Raw genomic sequence first — 25,819 nt, 5'->3', positions numbered from 1 at the left:
CCATAAAGCTCCCACAGACATCTCTGGGTTCAGCCCTTCCCCAATGTATCTTAACCCTGGCTTCTGGATCCAGCTGCAACTGAAGCAGCAGGAAAAAGCGTCTGTGTTTCTCTACTGGTCCCGTAGCTATTCTGGCCCGGACCAGTGCCCCCAGTCTGAGCAGATATCCCTCACACTCCTATTTGTGAAGGGAATTTATAAAATGAATTATTGAATAACAATATTAGATGATTTCTTCAGCATATTTGTCATTAATTACTTTCCCAAGGCTATAGATTTTCTTTAATTACCTCTTATGATGTTTTCTGTCTGCCTTTCTGGCTTCGAGTGGCTCTTGATCTTTGGAAAAAAACTCATAATGAGGATTTTTTTGCGGCACAACTAAGAACTGGCCAAATGGAGAGCAGAGGAAGTTGTCCAAGCCAATGCATTTCTACTCATGGTGTAAGGACCACTGGTGGACCTTTGGGCATAAAGCAATTGTTCCTAAAACAGTGGTAACATTTTCGTTTTGAAAACCCTTGTATATGACCGTGTCTGCAAGCAAGTAAAGAGACAAGCCCAGCAGTACGAAGAATATTCATGGTGTTAACCTCATTTTTATTTGGTTGCAAATGAAAACTATGGCAGCAACACTACAAAAGTAGTAATGAGATTTTTTTTTTTAATCCTCTGGCTGGATAGAAGGCATAAACATGTGTTTTAACCTCATTGGTGTGAAAATAATAGTTATTTATGTTCATATCCATATGTAATTTATTTTAATGGTGGTATTACCCACAAATTTGCACTTGGTCTTTTAAAGTACAGAGGAACAAATGCAAAAAAAACCACCCCAGACCTCCCCTGTACTTTGCATTATAGGCATTATATGAGCAACTGTGTTCTAGCAAAAACAGAATATGTTTTCTGCTAAAATTAATGGGCTGGTACAGTACTTTGACAAAAGCTGAAATGTTAACACCAACCTTTATCACATATGAGATTTTTAAAGTTTTTTACTATGTTTGGATATAACATTCAACTGATATTATTCATGCAGTAGTGAATTGCTTCTGTGACCTAAATCAATGGCTGATATGCCCTTCGCTGTCTCAGAATATCATCTTTCAACATCTCAGAGTGTTCTACTGAAATAGGCACCCCTTGGCTTGGTAATTAGATACTATCAGACTGGCAGAAGTATCTGCTGCCCACTAAGTCAGCTGAGGCAGGAATCTAGAGCACGTTACAAACCCTGCACCAGAGATGCTTCAGTGAGTAAATGCAGCGTTCATGATCTAAGGAAAATGTTGAGCAAGAGAAAATATGTGTGTGTGTGTATATGTATGCATGTATATATGTGCATACATATATATTTTTATGTATGCTTGCATATCTAGAAGCTTTAAATTAAGCTGTTCACTTCATAATTGGTACTGCATAGCTTACAGCTTGAATTAGTATCAATAACTGAGTGGTAAGAAGAATTATGGTCTAACACTAATTTTCTGATCAAAATTTGTTCTGGACTTTTTGGTTTCATCTCCCACTCAGAAACAGAAGGGAAGAAAACAGCTGTGACTTTCTTGTTGAAAAAGTTCTGCAGGAAAAAAAATCAATTTAAACATTTCACTTCTGCAGGACTGAAAGGCTTTTACCAGCTCTTCAGTTTTAAAAGGCTTTCAAATGTATACTAAAAGTAATGAATACTTTCTGAAAGATTATTTTAAAGTAAAAAGTTATCACCAAAATGTTTCAGTTTTTTTCTACATGACACTTCACCAGAACATACATGTTTTCAAAAATGTATCGCATTTAATTAAAAGCCTACTTTTCATCATGTCACTGTTTAGACCAAAATGTGCAACATTCTTTGAATGAGAAGGCTGGAGGTCGAAGGTCTGTGTTCTAGTGAAAATTACAATATTTGCCATCACAACAACATAGTACGATGCTAATGGCTTTGTGAACCAGTCCCTTCTGTCTGTCACTGTTGGTTTCCTGGTTCAAATTAAAGGTTTAGTGGCATTTTTCAGGAAGAATTGATTCACTGGCCAGAAGACCTCTTCCAACAAACAGACCTCATCAACCAAAGTAAAATGTTTTTCTTTGGCAGGTAAGATCTATTTACACACACAGGAGGCATTGCAAGTGGTGCCCAGCCACAGTGTGCGCTCTCGGTACAAAATCGCATTCCCTTCTACTTCATTGTTTGCAGTTCCAACCCTCCATGGGCTCTTACACAGCAAAGCACATTGCGGACTTTAAATTTAAAGCACTCTCTTAAGTGTTTTACTATGTTAAGACTGTAGTCCTGTTTGCGTTGTCTGCAAGGACCTGGCACTCTATGAATAGTCAGGAAAATTCAGAACTTGAACTTTTACAAATTCAGAAAACTGCATTTTAGTAGAGCTCAGCAGAATAAAGGCTAAATTTCTGCAACGGTGCAAGTCCTATACTCAAGTCAAAGCGCGTGCTGACCTTCTCTTGAATACATCGCTGCCAAAACACTACACTTTCTCTTATCCTGTGGTCCTGTGTGATTGGGACAGTGAAATGAAATCACCAGTTATCATCCTCATAACCATCAGCAATCTGGGAAGATCTATTGATACCAATTTACAAGTGAGGGCACCAAGAGCTGCGCTCCTAGACAAGGTAGCCAGAGAGCCCGGGACACTCCCAAATATAGATACTAGTTTTGCTTTACCCAAGAAAGTGGTCAGGCCACTGTTTCTCCCAGCTTTTAAAATAGCACGGATACTTGTGTGCCTTTTGTCTGCCTGTGTTCTGGCACTCACCTCCCCCACAAACAGCAGCCCTAAGAATACATTCATTTCCAAAACCTGTATAGGAACACAGGCTCCTCTGCCTGACTGAGTGTCCCAAAACAGGGCATGAAACATCTCATTTTTTCCCATTTCAGTTTCAACTCCGAGGAGCTGGTCACAGTTATAGAGAAGGGCTGTGATCCAGCAAGAACCTGAATTCTTTGGTCTTCTAACTCCTGGGCAACTGCCGTCTCCTTTATCTACACACCCACCGCATACTGCTGATTGTGAAATAGCAGTTTTACCTCCTTAACATTGGCATCCTCAGAATTGCTCAACAACTGCAGCATAAAATAGATATTACACTTAAGACATGGGTGTATTATATTTATATATATTTGTAATTCATTTGTACTTTTCAGGCCGTATATCAATTTTGGGGATGTCAGTGAAAAGAACAAAAGTAATAATAATAATATTGCAAGTGATATACCATTCCTTTCATCATAAAATCACTTGACTAAATACTAAAAAAAAAAAACAAACCAGAAGGAGGGGTTTCCATCCACTAATACCATGTATATGTGTGTTGTGACTTGTTTTGTTCCTCAAATAATACAGTATAACATCATACCTTTTTTCTGCCACTGCAGGGTTTCCCACATATCTTCTGGCACAGAAGGTGCCAGGGGATGTTGAAGTGTTTTCATTTCAAAGCATTAAAAATACTTACAACACTTACAATACCACAGCAAAGGAGTGCAGACCATGACCTTGCCTCTCCCTGCTCTTTGTAATGCTTCAGCTATCAGCAGGTTCAGAAGGTACAAAGACTACAACTGAGCTCGCCTCCTGATGTCCTTATTACCGTTCATCCAGCACACACCCATACAACCAGGCTACAGCCTGCTCTCAGGTGACCCGAGCTCAGATAAGAGAACAGTTTACCTCCCTGGGGTTCATGGTCTCTGCTAGACTGTGGTGCCTCTGCTTGTGTAGACTTTCTGAAGTCAAAGTGCCTGCTACAGGTGTGGCACCGACTGGGGAAAAAAGTGGCTCCTGTCCAACAAGGCACAGCGATGCTGTGGAAGTCAGCCAGGGCAACATTTATTATGGTGTTCAAATTAGTTGAAAGAAGATCCATATCTGTCCATGCCTAATTGGATTTTATTTATCAAGCGTTGGAAGAGCTTTAGGTATTTTCTTATTAGTTTATTTATGTCATTCTGCATATTCTAGGAATAAGTGAAACTTTTGAAAATCAGAAGCAAAAGATATCCTGTGAGTAATTCTAACCTAGTCTGCAGTTCTTCCAGGAAGAATTAACACTGTAATATAATGCTTGTTTCTCTCTTTTTCTTGCTTGCTCCTTGTTTCTCTCTCTTCATACTTACCAATTCAACACCTCCAAGAAATTCTTCCCAGAGGAAAAGAGAGCCTCTGGGAAGACCCTTGGCAATGTTATATATGTTTGTAAGAAAGGAGAAGCATCTCTTTGCTGCACAAGGACACTGCCCACAAAGACTGAAGGGGAAAAAGTGAGAGCTACTGAAAACGGTTTTGTCCTCAGCAGTTTACATGAGGCTCTAGAAGTTGTTTGAAAAAGGAGTGTCCAACAATCTCCTCTCACATTGTGCAGTTCTTTGAACTATTCCTGTATTCAGCAGAAGAGACCTGAAGCCAAAGAAGTTGTACCTAGACTGTCTGTAGCATCACTGAAGCTACTTTTAGGCAGTCTGGCATATGGGACGTAAGACAGGTAGTAGCTGAGTTGTTTACACTAGTTGAGTGTTTCTGTCTTCTATACCTTACAGTCCTCATCAAATTAGTAGATCTCATCTTTCTTTTCTTTCCAAAAGTAATACAGTGACTTAAAAGAAATGGTAGGGTATTTTTCATCCCTGAACTATCTTGTGCTTCATAGTCAGCAATGTATTTTATAGCTGATTAAATCTAAGCATTTAGAGGATCAAACCACATTTCAGCTAAGTATTATCTCTCATATCCCTTTTTTTTTTTTTTTATCAGCCAGTTGCATCTATTCATGGAGAGTAATAGAAGAAATTGTTACAGCAAGTTGCAATAATGCCCAAAGTATTGACCCGGAAACAACAGATATTGAGAAATTGTCAAAATGCAGTTTCTTTTTTTCAATTTCTATGCAAAGCCTTCAAATATAATCCTGGTGTGTTGAGAAAAGCCTTTAAATGATACACTCCCCATCAAACACTGTTTTATATCTATCAGCATAACTGCCAAAAATGTTGCTTATAAGTGAAATATAATTGCAGTGTTAACTGACAACATGTTGTTACACTATCTTTAAAACGCAATCAAAAAATCCTTCTCAGATAATCTAGTGGTGGTTATAAGAACCAAACTGTGGATATCTCTTAACTGACTCCTTCATTGTTTTCCATTATTTTAAAACCCTTAATTGTTGCAGAGATCCGTGTGATTCAGTTTGCCAGCATCCTCCTCCCCTCTCATCAAGCTTATAAAGACACCAAGAAAAATACAATATTAGGATGCACAAGGCAAATAGCAATAAAATATTATATTAGAGGCAGGCAAATGGTCCCACAGGTAATCTTTTTACAGTTGGCCTGTATAACCTTTGGAGTGTCAATAACTTTGAAACTTCCACTACGAGTATAAAGAAAATCTTTATTACTCCAGCCATATCAGAAAGATCTGATGCATAATTCAGGACAGTGCAATTTTCTTACACAACACTAGCCAGAGAAACTGATTTCAGAAAATTTTCATTGACCAGCACAATCACCATGCAAAAATAATATGTAATTATTTTTTATGGCAGACAGATTCAGTTCTTTGCCACTTAAAGCAGGAAATTCCCAGTGCAATTTTAAGGCAGCAGTCAGAAACCTTATCTTAATCAAGTCTCAGAAAGCCACTTGATAACTTTCCCATTCATTTGCAAAGTATGTTGTGGGATCTTACACCAAAATAGGTAGTTGAAACCTGAAATACTATCTTTCGGCCTTATTATGATCTCACCTACAGAATATGTCTCCAGAGCCAAATGTTTCCTGGATTAAGTAGCACTTAAAATCAGGATTTGGGTGTTGTCCCATTGTTTTAGTTTCTTTGAGTACATCAATCATTATAAATCATGGAAAGCATTATTCCAGGATGATTATTTTATATCAATTAGTTTGACTAATCATATAGATACATTTGGAGTTTTTTATCCAGCCGCCAAAATCCAAGATTCAGCCCTGTAAATGTAAATGTGATAGAACGTTCTGCTGTTCACAAGGCATTCGCTATATAAAGCAAATGAAACTGCAGTATTTCCTAGAATACACTATGTAAAGGGAAAATATTTGTCACTGAGAAGGTTGACTGGAAGTAAACTTCACAGTGATTTTTCTAGCTCTTGGACCATGATTTCTTGAGCACACATCAGTGAAGATTCACCTGGATAAAGTTCCATGAGAGTTTCTCAGTGTGTGCATTTTACCAAATACAGCGCTGGCTTGTTGGGTGAGCAAAGTGGCCTCAAACCACATGGAAAATACACTTCCTTGTTCTGATATTGATCTTCACCTTCACTGAGAGCCTGATTGCTTCTCAGCCTTCAGTGGCAGGGCACGGCACAATCCACCCTTGTTCTTTCATCTGTTAGTTTGATAACTGTAATGTCAGCCCTGAAATGAATTGATCAGGAAAGGGGAGAGTAAAGAAAGTTAAAAATTGCTCTAATGCTTCTCATAAACAGCCTGTTCATCTATTTTCCTCCTCTTCCCTTATCAATTCATTTCAGAGTAACAAGACTTCCTGTACGAGAGGAAAGGTGCTGGGATTACTTTACTTACAAACGCAGTATTTGCAAAATGGCTCCTTTGAGACAACGAACAACACTAACCTATCAGGCTTTTTCTTTCTAGCAAAACAAATCATTTCTCAGTGGGGAAATGCGGTTGTTTTGGATAAGTAGTTTTCACATTTCATAGCTGTTTTACAGTATATTTAATATGAACATGTTTAATACCTACCTTAACTTATACAGAAAAGTCATGCACACTTCAGCCAGCACCTGCCGTAACGACGATTTTTCTTTGGCAATGGATTATTCCGTATTTCCCCTTTCTGCCTACTCCGTGTTGAAAGACTGACTGTGGTATGCTGTAACCTGGCATCCAACCAGGGAAACAATTGTTTTCTACAGGTGCAGTGTTAGTAGGAGAGTTATAAGCTAGTTTTACTAATGTTTGGTTATCTGCTGTGTTTGATAAATGGCTTTCAGCTGAACCATCTGAGTAGCGATATAAACAATTTCTCTTTGATGTAATCACTGGGTCAGGAAATTGAAAGTTATACTTCTGCAAAATTGTGTTACAGTGTTACACATCAGCTCTTTGATTTGCTTCTTGGATCTTTTTCTGCATATAACTAATGCTAATTAGAAATGCTTGTTAAATTTAAATACCACTTCTTAAAGAAGTAGGCTGTGCCAGTAAGATACAGATGAGGAGCTAAATTCAGGAAAATTCAATGGTAAAAACTGCAAAAATTTTACAAAACTTCAAATTCCCTTGTGGTCAGGACTGAAGTTCTGCCAGGAAATTATTCTAAAGTTTGGTCTTCTGGATAAAACAAAGTTGTGAAAAAAATTCACCATAGAAGTGGTTAAAATATAGGTATTTTTAAGTTGTAATTGAAAGCATGAACAAAAGGATTATTCTTAATATTGGTCACCAACAGGTGTGAAGAACAACCTATGTCCTCCCATTCATCTGGCTCTGCCAAACCTGAATTCAAGCTATAACTGAAAGCTCTTGTTTCCCTAGTCCTTTTTTGCTTTACTTCGGAGAACTGACCAGATTGCAGGCTGGCTTCCCTTCCCTCCAGTAAGTGTGATTGCTCTTCATCTCTCATCCAGGTCAAAGTCCTCTCCCACGACTTTAACATCCAGTTTTCCCCAGGCCCCCAGTAAAGATTTGTGCTTCCTCCAACACTGCCAGTACACAGAAGCCTTTTTTTTCCTGCCTGTCACTTTCTGCTTTATTCTTTCAAGACAAAGTACTTCACTGCCACACTTGACATTTCTGGCAGCTATTGAGGGGATGATTTAAGTGCAGCCCTTGTCTTTTCATAAGATTTACATCAGGTCAAAATTGCACACCTCTGTTGCAGGCAGGATGCAAGAATTGCTGGGAGCTAGAGATTTCCATGGCGCCAGCTCAGAAGTGGCTAGTGCCTCCTTATTATGTTTCAGTAGGACTGAGCATATAATGAATCAGGCAAAATGGGACAGAAGCCCGCCAGAGGACTCACATCACTACACAGATAGACCTCCCCAGATCAAACCTAGGATCATTTTTGGTGAACAGTTTCCAGGTTTCTGGATATGTCTTACTTGCTGAAAGTGTCACATGTATCCTTTCACACGAAGATCAGTGCCATGCATTGCCATGGAGCACGTAGAATGCCACCATTTCAGATGAACTCTGCCTTTCTGGTGCAACCTAGTGTCACAAGCTAAGCCAGGAAGAAACTTAGCCAAAACCTTCAAAGCTTTGTATTGGTTGCAATTTATGTCTCAAAGGTGATTCATTCAAAGCATCACTTCCCTCTTTGGTAGGTTTGTTGAGGAGTCCTGTGAATCCAAGTGAACACATTTACCTAATCATCTTAACACTGAAAATACAGGGTACTTAAAATCATTCCAGAGTATCTCCACAGCCATTATACCAGCTTTTCAGGCTCCCAGACGTGGACAATCACAGCTTTTCCCTTTCCCTCCAAGATTTCTCTGTGAATCCAGATAGCAGAAAGCTTCCTCCAGGATCCCATGGATAAACTCAGTTCTTCTCCACAAGTATTTGGTATATCACCTGAGTTCCCTCTACAATATCGGTGTTGCTATTTTATTCCTCTCCAGCCTATCCCATATATTCACAGTCACAGACCTTGCGTAACTACTGCTTGAGACCTCTACAGAATAACTTGACAAGGATCCTATCAACTTTACCCAGAGAGGTTTCTCCAAAGACACTTCAGTTACCTTTACCATCTGAAGGAGGAGAAGGACCTTTGCTTCCCCAACCAATAATCTCTTGTTTTACCCATTTACTCCCAGTATCCACTCAACATAATTTTCTGTTTCACCTCCTGCACTGTTTGATGTAAACTGAATTCCTTCAAAAATAATCAGATACAAAGTATTTACTAAAATAATGAGGTATTTGACTATGTGTAAATAGCTTGCACTAAAATTCACACCCAGTCCACAGAAAACATGGTAGCTATGAAGCACGGTGGCTTATCAGTGGTCAAACTGAAACTTTCCACTTCTGCAAGAAGAATATTATTTCTGGCAGATACGGCCTGTGTGATGACAGGCCTGAATACAGTTGTGACATCTATGAAAATATACAACATTGTGTTGTTGCATGAATCGTGTGACCATTTGGCCTGAACTTTTATTGCCCATTAGAGTCATTTTGGCTCCAGGAGCATGTCTGATCTATGCAAAACTAAGGGGCCATAGTTTTTAAATTATTCCAGTAAGGTTTTATGACTGCTTTGCATCAATGACAAAGGAAAGAAAAAGAGATTAATTTGTACTTTGGCTGTTTGCAGCTGTTTACCTGGAGACAGTTTTCTGAAGACTCTGCTCACAAAACACCAGCAGAAAAGTTTATGGAATGTGCCTTTGACATGAGAAAGATATAGGCATTTTAAAGCAACTGGAAAATTGGGATGCCAAACAAAATGTGAAATTAAAAATGGTAGATTCGCAATTTATCATTCCTACCAATTTTCTGTGACAACATGAAATTATAGAACAGGCAAATTGGAAGGTCACTGTTACTACTCCAAAGTACCTTCAAACAGAAACTAATTAAAGTAAGAGAAAAAAGAAAGTCTACTGCACATCGCCTAAAGAAATGCTGCCATCAGTAAATTAAAAATGTATGGCTTGAGCTGCATAGCATCTGCCTGCCGAAAGCTATGTCTGTACATAGTGTAAAAGACCAGAGAACTGAAACAATGGATCACAGACAGGTCATGAAAAGAATGTTAATATTAATTATACAAATCTAAACAATGTGCAAGTCCTGGAAATCTGAGAATAAGCCTCTCTTCTTAGAAGATTTGTCCTAGATTACACCATTTAATTTCCTTGCTTTCTAGTTATGAGTTACTACTTGATGATAAAAGTTATATGTAGGAGTATGGGAAATAATCATTATTCAACACTTGTTCAGTGTTTATTTCACCTCTATCTCTTAATCACCTGCAACAGGAAGAAACAGACTGAGTAAAATGGGGATTGGACTTCATTAAAATGGAACTTTCTCTCAAGTTTAAAAAATATTGTTCAATCTTTTCATTTTTTCTGGGCCTTTCATTTTCTTGTTCTAGTCAAAACAAGAAGGACTGCAAATAAAAGAAAAGAGCACATAAGTCGACTTGAAAGAGTTCTGACTAGCACTTAGTGTTTGGTCACTTGCCCAAAAAGGACTTTTAAATATATCTAGACTTGCCTATATTTGTTGTATGTATGAAATACTTGAATAAATGACTAGTTATTTTTCTCACATAGCTGTTTTTCTTACAGTCAGTTCACATTTTAAGGTACTTTGGGGCTTGCTTTTTAATAATATGAGTAGGATTTTTCAAATACGTTTAATCATCTTAAGCGGGATTGTTTTGTACTTCCACTTACTCAGACTTTGGTAGTAATTCTGCTGCTTACTTATATACTGTCTCCCATAATATCACCCTTAATTATTGAAAAAACCCACAATATATTTGTCTTAAACAGCTCCCTTAGTTGTTGGGCCCAAATCCTATTTTCTCTCGGCATAAGCAGTTTTTTCTTTTGTTTTTTATTTGTTAAACTGTTCAAGATGTTTGAACCTTTAGTTGCCTGTCCATGGAGGATCACTGGGTAGCTTGCATCTCATTTGACAATATTCTGTAAGTAAGGATGGCTTTAGCCAGACGTGGACTACAGCAGGACTTGCTGAGGGCTGGCAGATAAAGTGAGGGTCTTTGATATCTCAGATTACGTGGAAAAGCTAGCAAACAGCATGGCTCCGAGTGAGTCCTGGTTTGAGCACGCTGGTCCCATCTGTCTGTAATCACTGTTGCTTCACTCAGTAGAACATTTCATACTGAAGAGAAACAGAGTTGTGTTGATCAGCAGCAAATGGCTGTCATGAAAATTACTATGTCTGCTCTGGCCCATTTCTTTTTAACTTGGCAGTAGCTTTGGAAAACCCTGTTTACTGTTCTCTGGCAGGCAGATGAAGTTTAAAAAAAACAGGTTGCTATCCCCTCCCTCTTTCTCTTTTCTCTTCTCTTTCACCAGACCCTTACTCATCCTTTCTAAAATATTCCCAGTGTACCCTTAGACTGCTAGTGAGACTGATAGATGCTAACAATAACATAATAATAATGCATACATACATATATACATGGATCTCTGACTCAGTCATTTTACATTTAAACATAGTCAGGTGCAGTTTACTCATGCAGTGATACCCTTTATAGTTCTCAAATGTCAATTACAGTTTGATTAATTAAAAGGCATTAGTGGTCTCTGAAAATTAATTCTAGTCCGTTGAGCTTCTCTACAAATGTGATTCATATTTCTGACTGGAGAATAAAATGGTTAGCTGGTGAGATTCTGCTCGTGATATTACATGGCTTTTCCTTCTTTGCCAAGCTATACTTTGTGTGGTGAATGGGTCTGTTTTCCTAAGACTTACCTTCAATATACCAGAATATTATAGGAAACAACACAATAGTCCATAACTTCTTCCTTTTTTGCACCAGTGCTGCAACTGGTGATTTTCCCAGTGTTAGGGAAACAGCAAGTTAAAAAAAAATATTCAGAAAAGCTCTTACCAGTTAGACTTAGCTCGGTTGAAAATTTACTGTATTTTCACTGGCAGGTGTTTCAGCCTTTCACCATGGATTAATTACACCCCAGGGTCAGTCTGTCTTATACAACAGAACTTCTCACTCAGAAAACAATTAAATAAGGTAATAGTAATTCTTTTACAGAGAATGCAACTCCTAGACAGCATACATAAACCAGCTCTGCCCTAGAATAGCCAATTCTGTGGCTGCTCCTAGCCTTAGAATCATAGAAATGTTTAGGTTGGAAAAGACCTTTAAGACCATCGAGTCCAACCATTAATCCAACATAGCCAAGTCCACCACTAAACCATGTCCCTAAGCAACACATCTACACTTCTTTTAAATACCTCCAGGGATGGTGACTCAACCACTTCCCTGGACAGCCTGTTCCAGTGCTTGGTAACCCTTTCGGTGAAGAAATTTTTCCTAATACCTAGTCTAATCCTCCCCTGATGCAACTTGAGGCCATTTCCTCTTCTCCTATTGCTTGTTACTTGGAAGAAAAGACCAACACGCACCTCAATAGAACCTCCTTTCAGGTAGTTGTAGAGAGCGACAAGGTCTCCCCACAGCCTCCTCTTCTCCAGGCTAAACAACCCCGGTTCCCTTAGCCTCTCCCTATAAGACTTGTTCTCCAGACCCTTCACCAGCTTCGTTGCCCTTCTCTGGACACCCTTCAGCAACTCAATGCCTTTCTTGTAGTGAGGGGCCCAAAACTGAACGCGGTGTTCAAGGTGTGGCCTCACCAGAGCCAAGTACAGGGGGAGAATCACTTTCCTACTCCTGTTGGCCACGCTATTCCTGACACGATTCAGGATGCTGTTGGCCTTGTTGGCCAACTGGGCACACTGCTGGCTCACATTCAGCTGGCTGACTCTATCATCATGATCACTATGCCCAAAACAGCCTCCAACCATCACATCGCCCACAAGTCCTTCTCTGTTCGCAGACAACAGGTCCAGCAGGTCACCTTCCCTAGCTGGCTCCCTCACCAGCTGTGTCAGGTAGTTATCATCCACACACTACAGGAACCTCCTAGACTGGTTCCTCTCTGCTGTATTGTATTTCCAACAGACACCTGGTAAGCTGAAGTCCCCTTGATGTACAAAAGGGAAGTGATTACTCAGCCACCATTTCTGTGTGAGTGAAATAGAATACTTTTCTATGGAGCAGAGTTACAGACTTTGTTGCTGAAAAAAATCTAAGGAGTAAGCTTTTCTTTTGGTTTTTTTTTAACCAAATAGGTAAAATTTCTGAAAATCAGAATGTAGCAGGTTGTATGCTTTATACCAGCTCCTAAACCTGTCAGTCAAAATAGGTGCCAAGTAAGATATTCTGTATACATCACATCTGCAGTTGAAGTAAATTTTTAGCAAGGTCAGTGTGAGCAGCTTCATACCTTAGTCTGATTCAGGATTTGGCCCAGAGATGTATCATTTTAAAATAAAACAAAAATTGGTATTCTTATAATCATACTTTTCATATAATAATGTTCTTATAATTGGGCTAGAATCTATATCATGTTATAGAGTTAAATGTGTTCTGGTCAAGGAATATGACCACAAATGCAGATGCTGAGATAATTAAATTGGCCATCTGCTTTTCTTTTGGAGCAACATTTCAGTGGCTTCTTTGCATAGATATCATTTAATCCCCTGCAGCAAGAAAAATCAATAACAACATTTATTCTAATATCATATCCTGTCTTCAGACAATGCTAAAACCCCATACTGATTACTTTTCTGCCAGTTGCATAACCTTCTGCCAAAATGAGAAACGATATAGGATGAAAGACAGGTCAGAAATTTCACTAGACGTTTCTCCTTTTTTGACAACTCTTGCCCTTATCTCTTGTGAATTCAAAAGAGAATAGCTAGAGCAGCTGATGATAAAACTACCTTGCTGAAGGAGCTAAATGCTCCAAGGCTGCTCCCAGTCAGTGGCAGCTGAAAAAAAAAGAAGTATTAGTCACCTGTACCCACCTGCAAATATTGACTTGTAAAAGTGCCCTTCCACCCCACAGTGTCTCACATGAGGATCCACAAGAACATCTTGCACCAAGCAGACAGGTTTGCAGAAGGCCTGACCACCCAGCAGATACAAAAACAATAGCTGTCATGGCAAAATTTTGCAGACAGATTTAAATGAACAGAGTCTATTTCCTGAACAAGTCACCTAGAGACTGCTGTCTCTTTCAAATCTTCATGACAGCTTAAGTTTGAACTTGGAAGGACTGAGTAGGTGGTTATATTTTTGGATCACGGTGGGATATGGAAGAACAACTGGACTTATCCGCTGCATGTTTGAGAGTCTGATTGAAAGTATCAGCCAACAGCTGGAAAGGGAGGCTGTCAAGATGCAGGTTAAGACTTGCGATAGGTGGAAGAAGCTCCAGCAATAATGCTTAAAGGTCTCATTTTAGCCTGTGTCTGTCTGTCTGTCTGTCTGTCTGTCTGTCTGTCTGTCTGTCTGTCTCTTATGGCATTCTCCACTTCAACAGCAATTAAATGCTTCACAGTTGACTGTGGCACTGGGAGGAAGTGTCCTTTGCATTTATAAGTAGTAAATCAAGAGCAGGACATGAGCAGCTGGGCATGAAATGATCACATTTTCTTTTAAAAGCTGTAACTTCACAGGTTTAGAAACTGACTGTTTTCTCTCTTATGGAAGTCGCGTGAGGAAATAGTTATTTTAAATAATAGTGAATGACTGCTGTCAATTCTTACTATTTTTAAAACTTGCTAGATAATTAGCAATCAGCAGTGTTGCAAACAAGGCTACCAGGAGTAAAGAAAAATTTCTTTGCCTTTGCACCAGCATTGACTGATTTCTCAGCGCAGGATATAACATTGCATGTTATAAACTTGTACAAATATCGGTCAGTAAGTTTTCCCATATTTCTTGGGAGTGGAGAGAGAATAAGTCTGTATGTGGTATTTCTGTGGTATAGAAGGCATACTCCTCTGGCATTATTGATGGATTGTGTCTCTAGATATAGTTCCAAAGCGAAATTGTGCTAAGGTTGTTAAAATGCTTTCCACAATTCATACTAGCAATGAATGATGTTTTTTCTGTCTTCTTTCTTGCCATGTGTGAAATGAGTCTCTACCTCATTGATCCCAGCTGCTCGCCTGTGACCATTCTGTTGCTTTGTGTGATGGAAGCTGTAAAGAGTTGTGCTGTGGCCGCCTCTCCACAACATAACTACTGTGTCAAGCAAAGCCACAAGATTGCCTGCTTGGATGAGAAGCTATATCTTTCCAACTCTGCAAAATCAGCAGGCTGGGGATGCTGTCCTAATTACTATTTACCTTATAAGTTTTGGAAAAATTCAGTGAGATTTGAGTTTCATGTTTTGTACTATCTAGTACTGGATGTTGTAGCAATGAGGAAGGCTTTCATGCATGAAACTCATATTGTCTTCTCTGGCTGCAGATTCCATTCTGAAGCATACTTTATCGCAATTAAGCTACAAACTTATGATGCTGCCGAACACTGCAGCCACAGGTCTCAAGCCAAAAATAAGCAGTATCTCTTTCACCATTTCTTCTTTCAAGCTGTTAATGATGTACCTTGTGTTGGTGTAGTGTGTAATGAACTGTCAACACTCGTAGACGAATGTCAGAGCAGGCTGCTGACAGACCAGAGCAGTCCAGCAAGCATTATCTGCAAATAAAGCATGACTTCGTTTCTTCTCTCTTAAGAAAGGAAAGAGTCCTCAATGACACCAACATGCCAATTAAATTGGCAGCAGGTGACTCCTGAAACTTGGGTTTGGTCAGCTGCTAAAATGCAGTTTTCCTGGGTCATTGTAACACAATAGAGGTATGGCATGTGTACTGCCATATATAAGACATATATGCATGTACATATTTATCTAGCTTGTGTTTGCAAATACTACTATAAGTTTACAATACTAGTGTGTTTGCAAACCCTAGTTAGAACTGAAACAGTTCCGAGATCTTCAGATTCAGATGATTGAGACCCATCCCAAACCTAGAGTCATCTATGTGATTCTAAATGGAAATGTAGTGCAATTATCTTGTTAGAAAGTATTTTTGCTAATGAGTTCTATGGCATTAGATTAAAGCATTAGTACATGCATGGAGCATCATACCATACCACTAAGGTAAAGATAATTCTCCACTCTTCTGAACTTTTTTTTTTTTTTTAAATAAAGGAGCCGTGTTTATTCCTCATTATTCCCATATGAGGACCCTTAAATACTTGGTTGCAAAGCAATTTATTTGTACACAAAAATTAGGGGTCAATGACCAAGAATGCTGCTAGTAATTAAGCATATAGGACAGTTCATATTTGTAGGCAATTTATTTCAGCTTTGTGTGTCCTACAAACTTTGTGTAGGCTGTGTCAAAGACAAGCAGATGTTCAGGGGTGAGAGGACACAGCAAATGAGCTAGCAGGCAGCCTGTTGTTCCATGTCAAAGAAAGGGGAATAGCCCTAGCTTTCCTTGATGGTCCTAGTTTTACAACTATTTCCAAAGATATCTTCTCATAACTGTCCTGCTGAGCTACTGAGTTGAGCTCCACACCTAGGAAAAAAGTGAAGGTTTATTGCTACTAATTAATAATTATGACTAATCACCCTTTTCACCCCTCTCGTAAGAGGCGAATTTAGAAGAAAAAGTTTTCCTACTGCTAGAATAAGTAGAAGAAAATCTGCACTAGCATCCTAAAACTTTTTTATAAGCTGTTTATATAACATCACTTTTTTTCAAGTTAGTTTGAAGTACGATGAAGCATTTTCCGTATTAATTTAAAGGCTGAGCACCTTCTTGAGCAGTTCCACAGAGGGACATTATATAAGAGTACCAGAGCAGTACACGGGCTCAGACTCAGTGTTCTTCTAGTATTCCAGGTCCTCTACCAGACACACAATTAAAAGTAAGAGGGCAGAAGCGTATATGGTATTTCCTCCTAATATCCTCTCAGTTTATGACAATTTTTAGCTCAGAGAATTTCCTGAGGCCCATATGATTTAGGAATCCCACTTAGTACAGTCAGAAGGCATCCTTTTCCATTTGGCATTCACATTCATTGCCTGAGAACAGTACACTGTTTCTTTCTTTCATAAAGAAAGCAAATGTATTTTTAGATTTAGAGAGAGAGGATGAAACAAGGTGGCAGAACATCATTATCTGCAATCTCTCATGTCTTGGCTACCTGGATTCAGTCTCCTCTCTACCTCTTGTCCCTAACAAGCAAGTCACAGGCTATGAGCTTTTCTAGGATACCTCCATGCTGAAGCAATGCCATCACTATAATGCCTAAGAGCAAGAAAGAAAGAAATGGAAGCCAAGCATGATGCTGAAGCATAGTATTTGGGATGGCAAGTTGAAAATCAGCAAGCCTGTGTTCCACTCCTGCTCCAGCCACTTATTCATGCTGTCTTGTGACAGTCTAATTCAAAGTACAACTCCCACCACTGCCTCCTGCAGACACGATTTGTAACAAAGCAGCATCTGCTTATGTACAGTGTGTGTAGGATCTGATCCACTAGGCGTGCTCAGAAGACACCTACTGCATCAAGCCCTGCAGGTGAGACAGGCAAAGGAATGCCTATTTTGTGTTTCCCATAGGACACGAGTAGGAGGTAACTGTCATGTCCTGTCAATACTGAGATGCTGAGGCACATGGCCAAGGCAGATCATTGTCAATTTTCATTAATAAAGGCTTTTGCTGCTTTTGAGACAGTATGGCACCAAAGAGAGGTTTGGAGGATCACAGTTTTGGAGCCTGACGTCTTAGTCCTTCTTCAGAGCCTGTGGTGTCTTTGAATCTATACCTGAAGTCTTGATTCACTCTAGTACTATGTACTCTGTATGTACATATTCGCTGCAGTATTACCATAGCTTCTTTGCTATGCCCTCTGTCATGTAAAGGATAAGGCCAGGGGGTGAGGCTTATTAATAAATCACTCTGTTTGGGAAAGTGGCCACATGGCATAGACTTCACAGAGGGACCAATTCAATTCTGTTCTCCCCCACAGCCCAGAGCAGCAGCTCTGCTTTTTATTAGAGGCTACATAATCTGCTTGGACTACAGGCACTTAGACCCTAGCTGGGGTAATCCCGAGAGGACTCTATTCAGTACCAGTCAGTTGTTGGATGATGTTTTCTGACAACTGAAGAGAGAAGGTACTAATGAAGTGCAAAATGTCCTTTTCCTCCCTGCTGCTTCCCTCCTGCATCTACCAGAGTTTTGTAATACCTGAGACTCCAGTGTGTTTCACAGACCCTTTCTAGGAAGTGTCTCTGTCTCAGGGAAGGCTGGTGTGCACTGATTCAAAACCTCACTGCTCATGCCAATAATGCCTGACCTCTACTGCAAAATGCATATAGGTCAGTTCTCAGCTGTCTTGCATTTTATGTAGTCATTTCCTATGCTAAACAGATGAAAATATTGCAGCCAGTGGGGACATATTAATTCAGTGTCATAACAATTTTCATTCACCTGCAGATGTAGGTGTGACTCAAGAAGCAGCCAAATTACCTGCTTATTATATCCTCTGAAGAAGAAACATATAAACACATATAAACATGCAAACACAAAAAAGAATCACAGAATCACAGAGTGGTAGGGGTTGGAAGGGGCCTCTGGAGATCATCTTATCCAACCCCCCTGCTTGAGTAGGCACACCTAGAGCAGGGGGCACAGGAACGCGTCCAGGTGGGTTTTGAATGTCTCCAGGGAAGGAGACTCCACACCCTCCCTGGGCAGCCTGTGCCACTGCTCTGGCACCCTCACAGGAGAGAAGTTTTTTCTCATATTGAGGTGGAACTTCCTGTGTTCCAGCTTGTGCCCATTGCCCCTTGGCCTGTCGTTGGGCACTGTTGAAAATAGCCCAGTCCCATCGTCCTGACACCCACCCTTTAGATATTGATAGGTATTGATGAGATCCCCCCTCAGTCTTCTCTTCTCCAGGCTGAACAAACCCAGGTCTCTCAGCCTTTCGTCATAAGGGAGATGCTCCAGTCCCCTGATCATCCTGGTAGCTCTCCACTGGAGTTGCCCAAGCAGTTCTGTGTCCTCTTAAACTGAAATGTTTGTTGCCCCAGGGCTTGCCTCTGCTTAGCTCCATACAGTGCACCTGAGTGTCTCAAGAACAGTGTCCTCATTTATGGATCCTTTACAAGGATCAAGGCACATCAGAGCAAGGATCATTTTGAAACCATGCAGTGCTCAGGTAGGTTAGACATGTCGACTACATGCTGATCAGACTGCCATCATAGAAGTCTAACAACTTTTTTCTTCAATTATTGATTTAATCTTGGACAAATTATAAATGTAACCATGGTTTTGTTGCTAAGCTTCCCAACACTGAGTGTATGAAAAAGTTAAGACATCCCTTACTGACATTTTTGAAAAATGAGACAGTTGTCTTTTTTAACTCAGAGCTTATATATCGCTTTCAGAGGTAAATAGTTTAAAGCCTATTTACTGATCATTTCAAGTCTATGTCAAATAGGTATTTCAAGTCCAATACCAGCAAACCCTAAAATATCACGAACAGCCTAATAATAGACTTGTCTGAGCTCGGTGCTTTACAGCTGATTTATACAAGAACATGAGAACAATAAATACCAATATCCTAAGTACCGACCAACCTCAAGCTGCAGTTAAAAGCTCACAGACCTGAACATCTTCCTTTTTAAATCATTGTGGCTATTCAGCTCTGGAAACTACCTGTTTTAACTGTGACTTAATCAGCTAAATCACTGTCCCATGCACTGTGGTCACAGATCAAAGCACTTAGGAATGTACAAAGGAAGTGGTGAAGGGACACTATGCCCAGTCCAGTGGTGATCCAGTTGTCTTTCTAACACTGAATTTTCTGTAACAAACAGAAACCTGCATTTCATAATTACTTGACTGTCTGTGTCGGTACAATTTTTCCTATTCTTCAGTGGGTTTCAGTGTGACACTGTTCAATAATTAGTTTTCCAGACTTGCTAACACTAGGAACATTCACTGAAACTTTATGCCTCAGAGAAAGTACCTACAGCTCACTGGGATTTATCTCCATCCATATAAGTGGCATTACTACAGCAAATTCTACAGCTTTAGGTTATCAACATGTTTCCCTAACATTGCTACTAGTAAGCACAAGCAATCCAGCATGTCTTTTCCTTTCGCAAGCTATGCCCATTTGGGAGTCACGGGGCAGTGTGTATGCATGAGAATATGAAGGGAAAGCCCCGTCCTAGCAGAGGTCTTTGAATTCAAAGAGTCTAATGATGTTGGAGTGTCAGCACTGATCGTCTGCCAAAGAAGTGAGGAGGACAACTTCGTAAATTCTCCAGTGAATGTGTAGACCCCTCTAACTCTTCTCCCTGGAGTTTTGGGGACTGTAGTGGTATATGCTCCAGGGGCTGGAGTGGTATACAATGTGCCACCCGCCCTGAAACCTTTGCCTGTACTATTGCCCCAGAAACTTTCCTTAACAGAACTTTGCAGCATCTGCCTTTTTTGAAAGACAGTTGTTTTTGCTGCTGTCTTTCATTTTATTTTCTCTATGGTATTAGCTAGCCCTACTGGTTCGTAAGCTCTGCGTGTCCTGATCTGTATTCACTTTTCCAGGTCACCTGCAAGTAAAGAAAGATGAAAGTGAACCTAACTACCCCGGAAGCTCTCCTTTTCTTAACAAACTTCCACCCGATTCTTAACTCTTTCCCACCTCTCTCTCTAAACATTAGTGAGCTAATTCTTTATTGGGCTGAATACTGACTTGCACTTTGAAACCCTAAATGTTAAGTCTACCTGAGACACCATGCTGGAAAATGTCATAAAGACCAGACATTATGGCTGGTTCTTCACCCATATCCCCTCCGATGCAATGTTCACAAAGGCATTAATCAGATTTGTTAACCAGGCCTGCCCTTTTGTAATAGACATCAGCAGGCCCTGCCTGAGAATGAGAACTGTAGCTAATTTAGCAGAAGGTGACCTTTCAGAGGAGGCTGGAAGGCCAGTGGAGTGTGTAAGCATGGAAATGGAGGAAAGGACCCATGCTGAAACAGTGGAAATGAGAGGAGACCTGTGTAAAACCTTTGGCTGAGCTCCATTACTTTGCACATTGGAATGGAAACCTGGTCTGGCATGAAATGATCACCGTGCTACTTAGTATTATACCAGACAACTGAAGGATTTTTACTGTGTGTCACCTGGAAGTCATCACAGGGATGGCCTAGTCATAAAAATTGGTCATTAAGACAATTATATTTATTTCAAGGAAACAAGAACCATTTCTCTACTACTTTATATGGGAAAATATAGGAAATATTCATGCCCATTTGCATTTTAATTCTAGAGTATTACAAAACAAAAATTCTAGCACTGAAATAAGACCACAATTACTGCAGATATTCAGAGAAGGGACTTATGCTTCTGATGCAATCAGCGGGTCACGTCCCCAACTCCGGAGCTGCCGACACCATCAGTTTTAGTGTTTCAGCAGGAGATAATTTCACTCATACCAAGGAAGTGTATGAACAGGGAGACTGTGAGCTCCAGACCCTTTCTGTTATTCAGACTTTTCAGCAGTGTTCGTTTCTCACCAATAGAATGTTCCCAACTGTTTGACCGCTGTATTGCCAGCCCCGCAGGAGGACGCCCCTCCGGACATGTGTGACCATCCCTTACCCTCCATCAATGACCACCGATTGGCCTTCAGCCTTCCTGGCCAAGCGCGGGGCTGGGGAGGCGTTGCCACAGCAACGTCCTCTCACCCCCTCCGCCCCAAGGATGTGGTTGCTATGTCAACGCTCTCCTTGTGGCATCCACCCCTGGGAAGGAAAGGCTGGACCAGTTGCCATGGAAACCCTGCTCCCCTGAAGCATCAGTAGGGTTGGTCTCTTCCCCACCTTTCTGCCCCCAAAATGTCCTGTCATGAAGCTGAGATAACACCCAGACATGTCCTGCTCTGTCTCCCCCTGTCCCCAGCACACAGCTTCTCCCACCGCACTCACAGCATCTTCACCAGCCATGCAGGGCCAACCTGATGGGAGACCTTTTACTGTCACAGTGCTGCAGCGGCTCACATCTGGGGACACAGACAGTCATCAGACAGACTAATGCAGGGGACCTAGTTCCTTCTGAAGGAGTGGTGGAAATGGGAAGTGGCCGGATGTGCTGGTGGTGATGGAAGTGCTCAGTGCATGGATGTGGGAAGATGTAGCAGGGGATGCACATCGACTTGGCAGTAGACATACATTCTCAATCCAGGCTTGTATCATACAATAACAAGAACAAAAACTACCTGTTCATCTAGAAATACTTTCTATATTACATCACTCTTTTCAAATTCCCAAAAACTCCAGAACATATGATTTTTTTCTAAATGAGTCTGTTGTGGGAAAGAACTGTCTAAACCAATGCTGCAGAAAGGTTGTAGTTAGTAAATGTGGAAGAAATATTCAAAACCCCAAATATTCCATGGAGCATTAAAATACATAGGATTGCTTTTAGCACAGGTATTTGAACAGAAAACATCAAAGCTCTTGATTGCATGACTAAACAAAGCCCAGTTAATGAATTCCTGCTTACCCCTAGAATATCTGAGCAAAGTGATTTGTTTTAAAGGATCTCTTCTCTATCACAGGGAGCATCTGGGGATTTTGGTAATAGCATAGTAGAGGAGTTTGCAGATGTGGTCTGAAGAATCAGAATGCTGACACTGCAAAAAAATCTCAAAAAAATAGTTTTGGATCACAGAACACTAACACATACTCAGTATTTGGCTTCTTGCATACATGTTTTAGTTAATAAGTGATACATTAAATACTAAATAAGAAGTGTTTGCATTCAAGAATTTATCAGTGCTCAGGATTTGCGACTGTCAGAAGGAGTTCATGTGCATACTCTGCGATTACAAATACCTACTTTGACACTGGTTCTGAGAAATATATAATCAGGTCATCTACTGCTGAACCATCAAGGGGGCTGAGGTGGGCTCTCCTCAAGAATAAGAGGCTGTGTACATCTTAACTGTTGTTATACATCTGCTGTTGTTTATTTAAGAGAAGTGAAACATGTAACTGCAGATGACCTCACATAATCAAGGGAGGAACTGACAAAAAAATGCCCGGAATAAGAGATTTTGAGTTATATTTTCTAATAGAGACATATTTCTATATTATTGTATGTTTGAACTAAGAACTCGTGTTGTTCTCTAACTCGTATTACTGCACAATTAGTTGTCTGGGACATACTTACAGAAAACTAGAAATCATCCTCTAATCTCATCCCAAAGGTCATAACTTGATTTGTATTTGGATGGATTTTGATCATGTTTCACATTGGGATCAAGCAGATCCAAATCAGTCTGAAAGCCAGTCTTTGTGCTTTGCTCTCCTCTGTGTTCACCATGTGGCATAGAAAATTGGCTCACAGCATGACATAAAGGATACACAAACAATCATTCTTCTTCACTAGACTTCAAACTTTATCTCTGGGGAAACGGGAACTTGTTTGTGTGGAAACCTCAAATCATGATGTTCTCTGTATTATTGAATACATGCCTTTGATCAGTAGATGCTTAAGGTAAGAATATACAGTTATTTCTGGAAATCAGTCATCTAGACCTGCTTAAGCAGAAGCTTCTCAGTGCCCCATATATTTTCCTCATCTGCTTTCAAAGCCTGCCTATTCTTTCGGCCTTTACAAAGCCTGTAGCAGAGAGTTCATAGATTTAATTATGTGCTGTATGAAAAACTGGTTTGTTTTCTCCTGATAATTTATTTTTTCCACTTTCTTCTGCTGTAAAATATTGTCAATACAAGATCCTTATCACCTTTTAAACCATTCATTATTTTACAGGTTTCATCTATGGACTTCTGTGGTAGACTTGGCTGCATACCATTTTCTGAAGTCATCAGATGGATATGCCTCCTCTCAAGTCTTCCTTTCTTCCAGCATGGAAAGCGTGCTGGTCCTAGCTGTAACTCTGCTAGGAATAAAAGAAACTTCTCTGCAATCTAAGTACATTGATTTCAGTCCATGAACCTTTCTTGAAGAACTTCCAGCCTAAAACTGGAGATAGAAACAGCAAGATGACACAGCCACTAATTAAGGTGCGTATGTCTTTGGATGGCTCCATTCATTTAGGTGATTCAGATTTCTTAGCGTGGTGTCACTGATGCAGTGGCAGGAAGCTTTCAGGAGGGAATGAGGCTAGTGAGGTGAACCGGTGTACTCCATGTTGTGAAACACAGAAAAGTATTTGGAATCAAGGTTGGAGAAGAATCCAGACATGCCCCAGTTAACACTAACTCATGTCTACTTAGAAAAGGCGAGTTATTAACAAATTTTATCAGAGTAGGGAACTCAAGGACAAACTCTTCACTGAGTGGCTTGAATGAAAGCAAGATATTTGAAAGCTATGTGATGTAAGAACAAAAAAGAACAGCTAATTCATCTTTGAAATATCCATCTTCCACAGGAACATTGGCAATAACAAAAAGACTGTTATAATTTAGGTACAACATAGAGGATACATTCCTATTCAGAAGCAAGGGAATGTTAATCTGTAGCCATTTCTAAACGTGTTATGAAATGAATTATCTTCAAAGTAAGAAAATGCTTTTAGATTTCATCTCAATACATAACAACAGTTGTTACTGGTATCAAATTCCCCGTGCTTTAAAACCACATAAATGCTTTTAAAACAATGCATTGAAGCCATTTACAAGTTAATTTAAGTGACCATCCTAATTCTGGATTATAACAACCTTTAGAAATAGTTTGGTTCCATACCTGTGCCTTTTTGTTTGGATAATGACTAACAGACTTGAATAGCATATACAGATAAATTATATATACAAGCTAAATTTTTTAGAACTTTTATCTTTATTTTTCTGAGGTCTATATTTCTCTGCCTAAGGTGTCAGTATGGCATATACTGTTTCAAATACAGAAATTCTTCTCCTTCTACAAAATAAATGGAAAACAGACATTAATAAAAGAGACCTGTGACTAATATTTCATTCCTCTGAAATTTTCATATAGGAAAACTGTCATTGCTGCCATCCTGCATCTAATTTGATCTCCTTTGCCGATTAAACACAATGGCATTTGCAAGTATACATATTTACATGTAAGGGACAGTAGATAACATCTTAAACTCATTGGAACTAATATAATAGGAGCGGAAACATGACACATCCCTGTACAGTGGTTCTGTACAGATTTCTGATAAAGCCCCAGTTAATTCCTCTGCTACGCTTCTTTCCTGATCCATACATGGGAAGCACAACATACACATTTCTAGTCAGCAAACTTTAGGTCAATTTTGAAAGAAAAACATCACTGTCAATTTGGAGCACGGAGCCGGTGTATACTAGAAAAAGTAAGCAAGAACATCAAGTGGACAGTACTGGGAATGGGGCAGAATCAAATTCAGAGTTTGAGAAACCATAAATGAGAGAGGTTTGGACAAAGGGAAAGAATAACATGGGGAGTTATAAGGGACAGACACAGGGCTTACAGCAAGCAGGACGGCATCACCTACCTGAAATATTTTTGCCAAATTGTCAAAGAGGGCTTGACCAGCGCTGACTTTATGCTTGACTCCCCTGACTGTGCCGTTTTTGCTGAGGATGTTGACTCGCTTTGTACCAAACCCCCTCTCTTTAGTGGCTCTTACTAAAATGAGCAAGTCATCCTGATCGTCCTCATTTTCGTCGCACTCGGAGCCTACGTGTCCGTTCTGCTGCCCGTCCACTTCGCTCAGCCGGCTGGTTTGGTCGGTCTCTGAGCTACTGGCATACTCGGAGTCCAGAGAGTCAGCAGCCTCCCCGTCAGCATACACCTCCTTCAGCACCCTCCCGCTGTGCGAGGATGCAACACGGAATCGAACCTTCCTCGACAGCCTCTCACTGTCTGCCTTCATCTCACTTTTAAACATCACCTCTTGCATTGATATAAGCAGTTTGCATTGTTCAAGCGTGGTGCCCATTGCATTTGCCAGTTTGTCACACTTAACAACAATATCAGCGCTGTTTTCTGTTGACAGGGGTTCTCATATTAAACTAAAGTGGGTTCCCAAGAAGCTACACTTGCATTCTGCAGTTAATAATGGATGCGTTTGTGCTATGGTTACCTTTAAACTAAAACCTGTAAAACGATCTCATCAATTAAATATT

The 25,819-nt window shown here is 40.0% G+C and overlaps 1 protein-coding gene across 1 annotated transcript in view; it reads right to left on the bottom strand.

Annotated features, from left to right (window-relative positions):
• GRXCR1 (glutaredoxin and cysteine rich domain containing 1) overlaps positions 1–25,581 on the bottom strand; it is a 41,748-nt gene extending 16,167 nt beyond the window's left edge. Inside the window, exons 1-2 of the mRNA XM_064450833.1 lie at positions 25,186–25,581; positions 23,261–23,263 (exon numbers count right to left, since the gene is read on the bottom strand). Of these exons, the coding sequence (XP_064306903.1) occupies positions 23,261–23,263; positions 25,186–25,581 (399 nt within the window). The remainder of the gene's footprint in view (positions 1–23,260; positions 23,264–25,185) is intronic.
• Positions 25,582–25,819: the final 238 nt, after the last annotated feature.

The sequence above is a fragment of the Phalacrocorax carbo genome, chromosome 4 (assembly GCF_963921805.1).
Source record: "Phalacrocorax carbo chromosome 4, bPhaCar2.1, whole genome shotgun sequence".
Classification (NCBI taxonomy): domain Eukaryota; kingdom Metazoa; phylum Chordata; class Aves; order Suliformes; family Phalacrocoracidae; genus Phalacrocorax; species Phalacrocorax carbo.
Note: the sequence above shows the minus strand (reverse complement) of the source record. Positions and strands in the feature narration are given on the sequence as shown.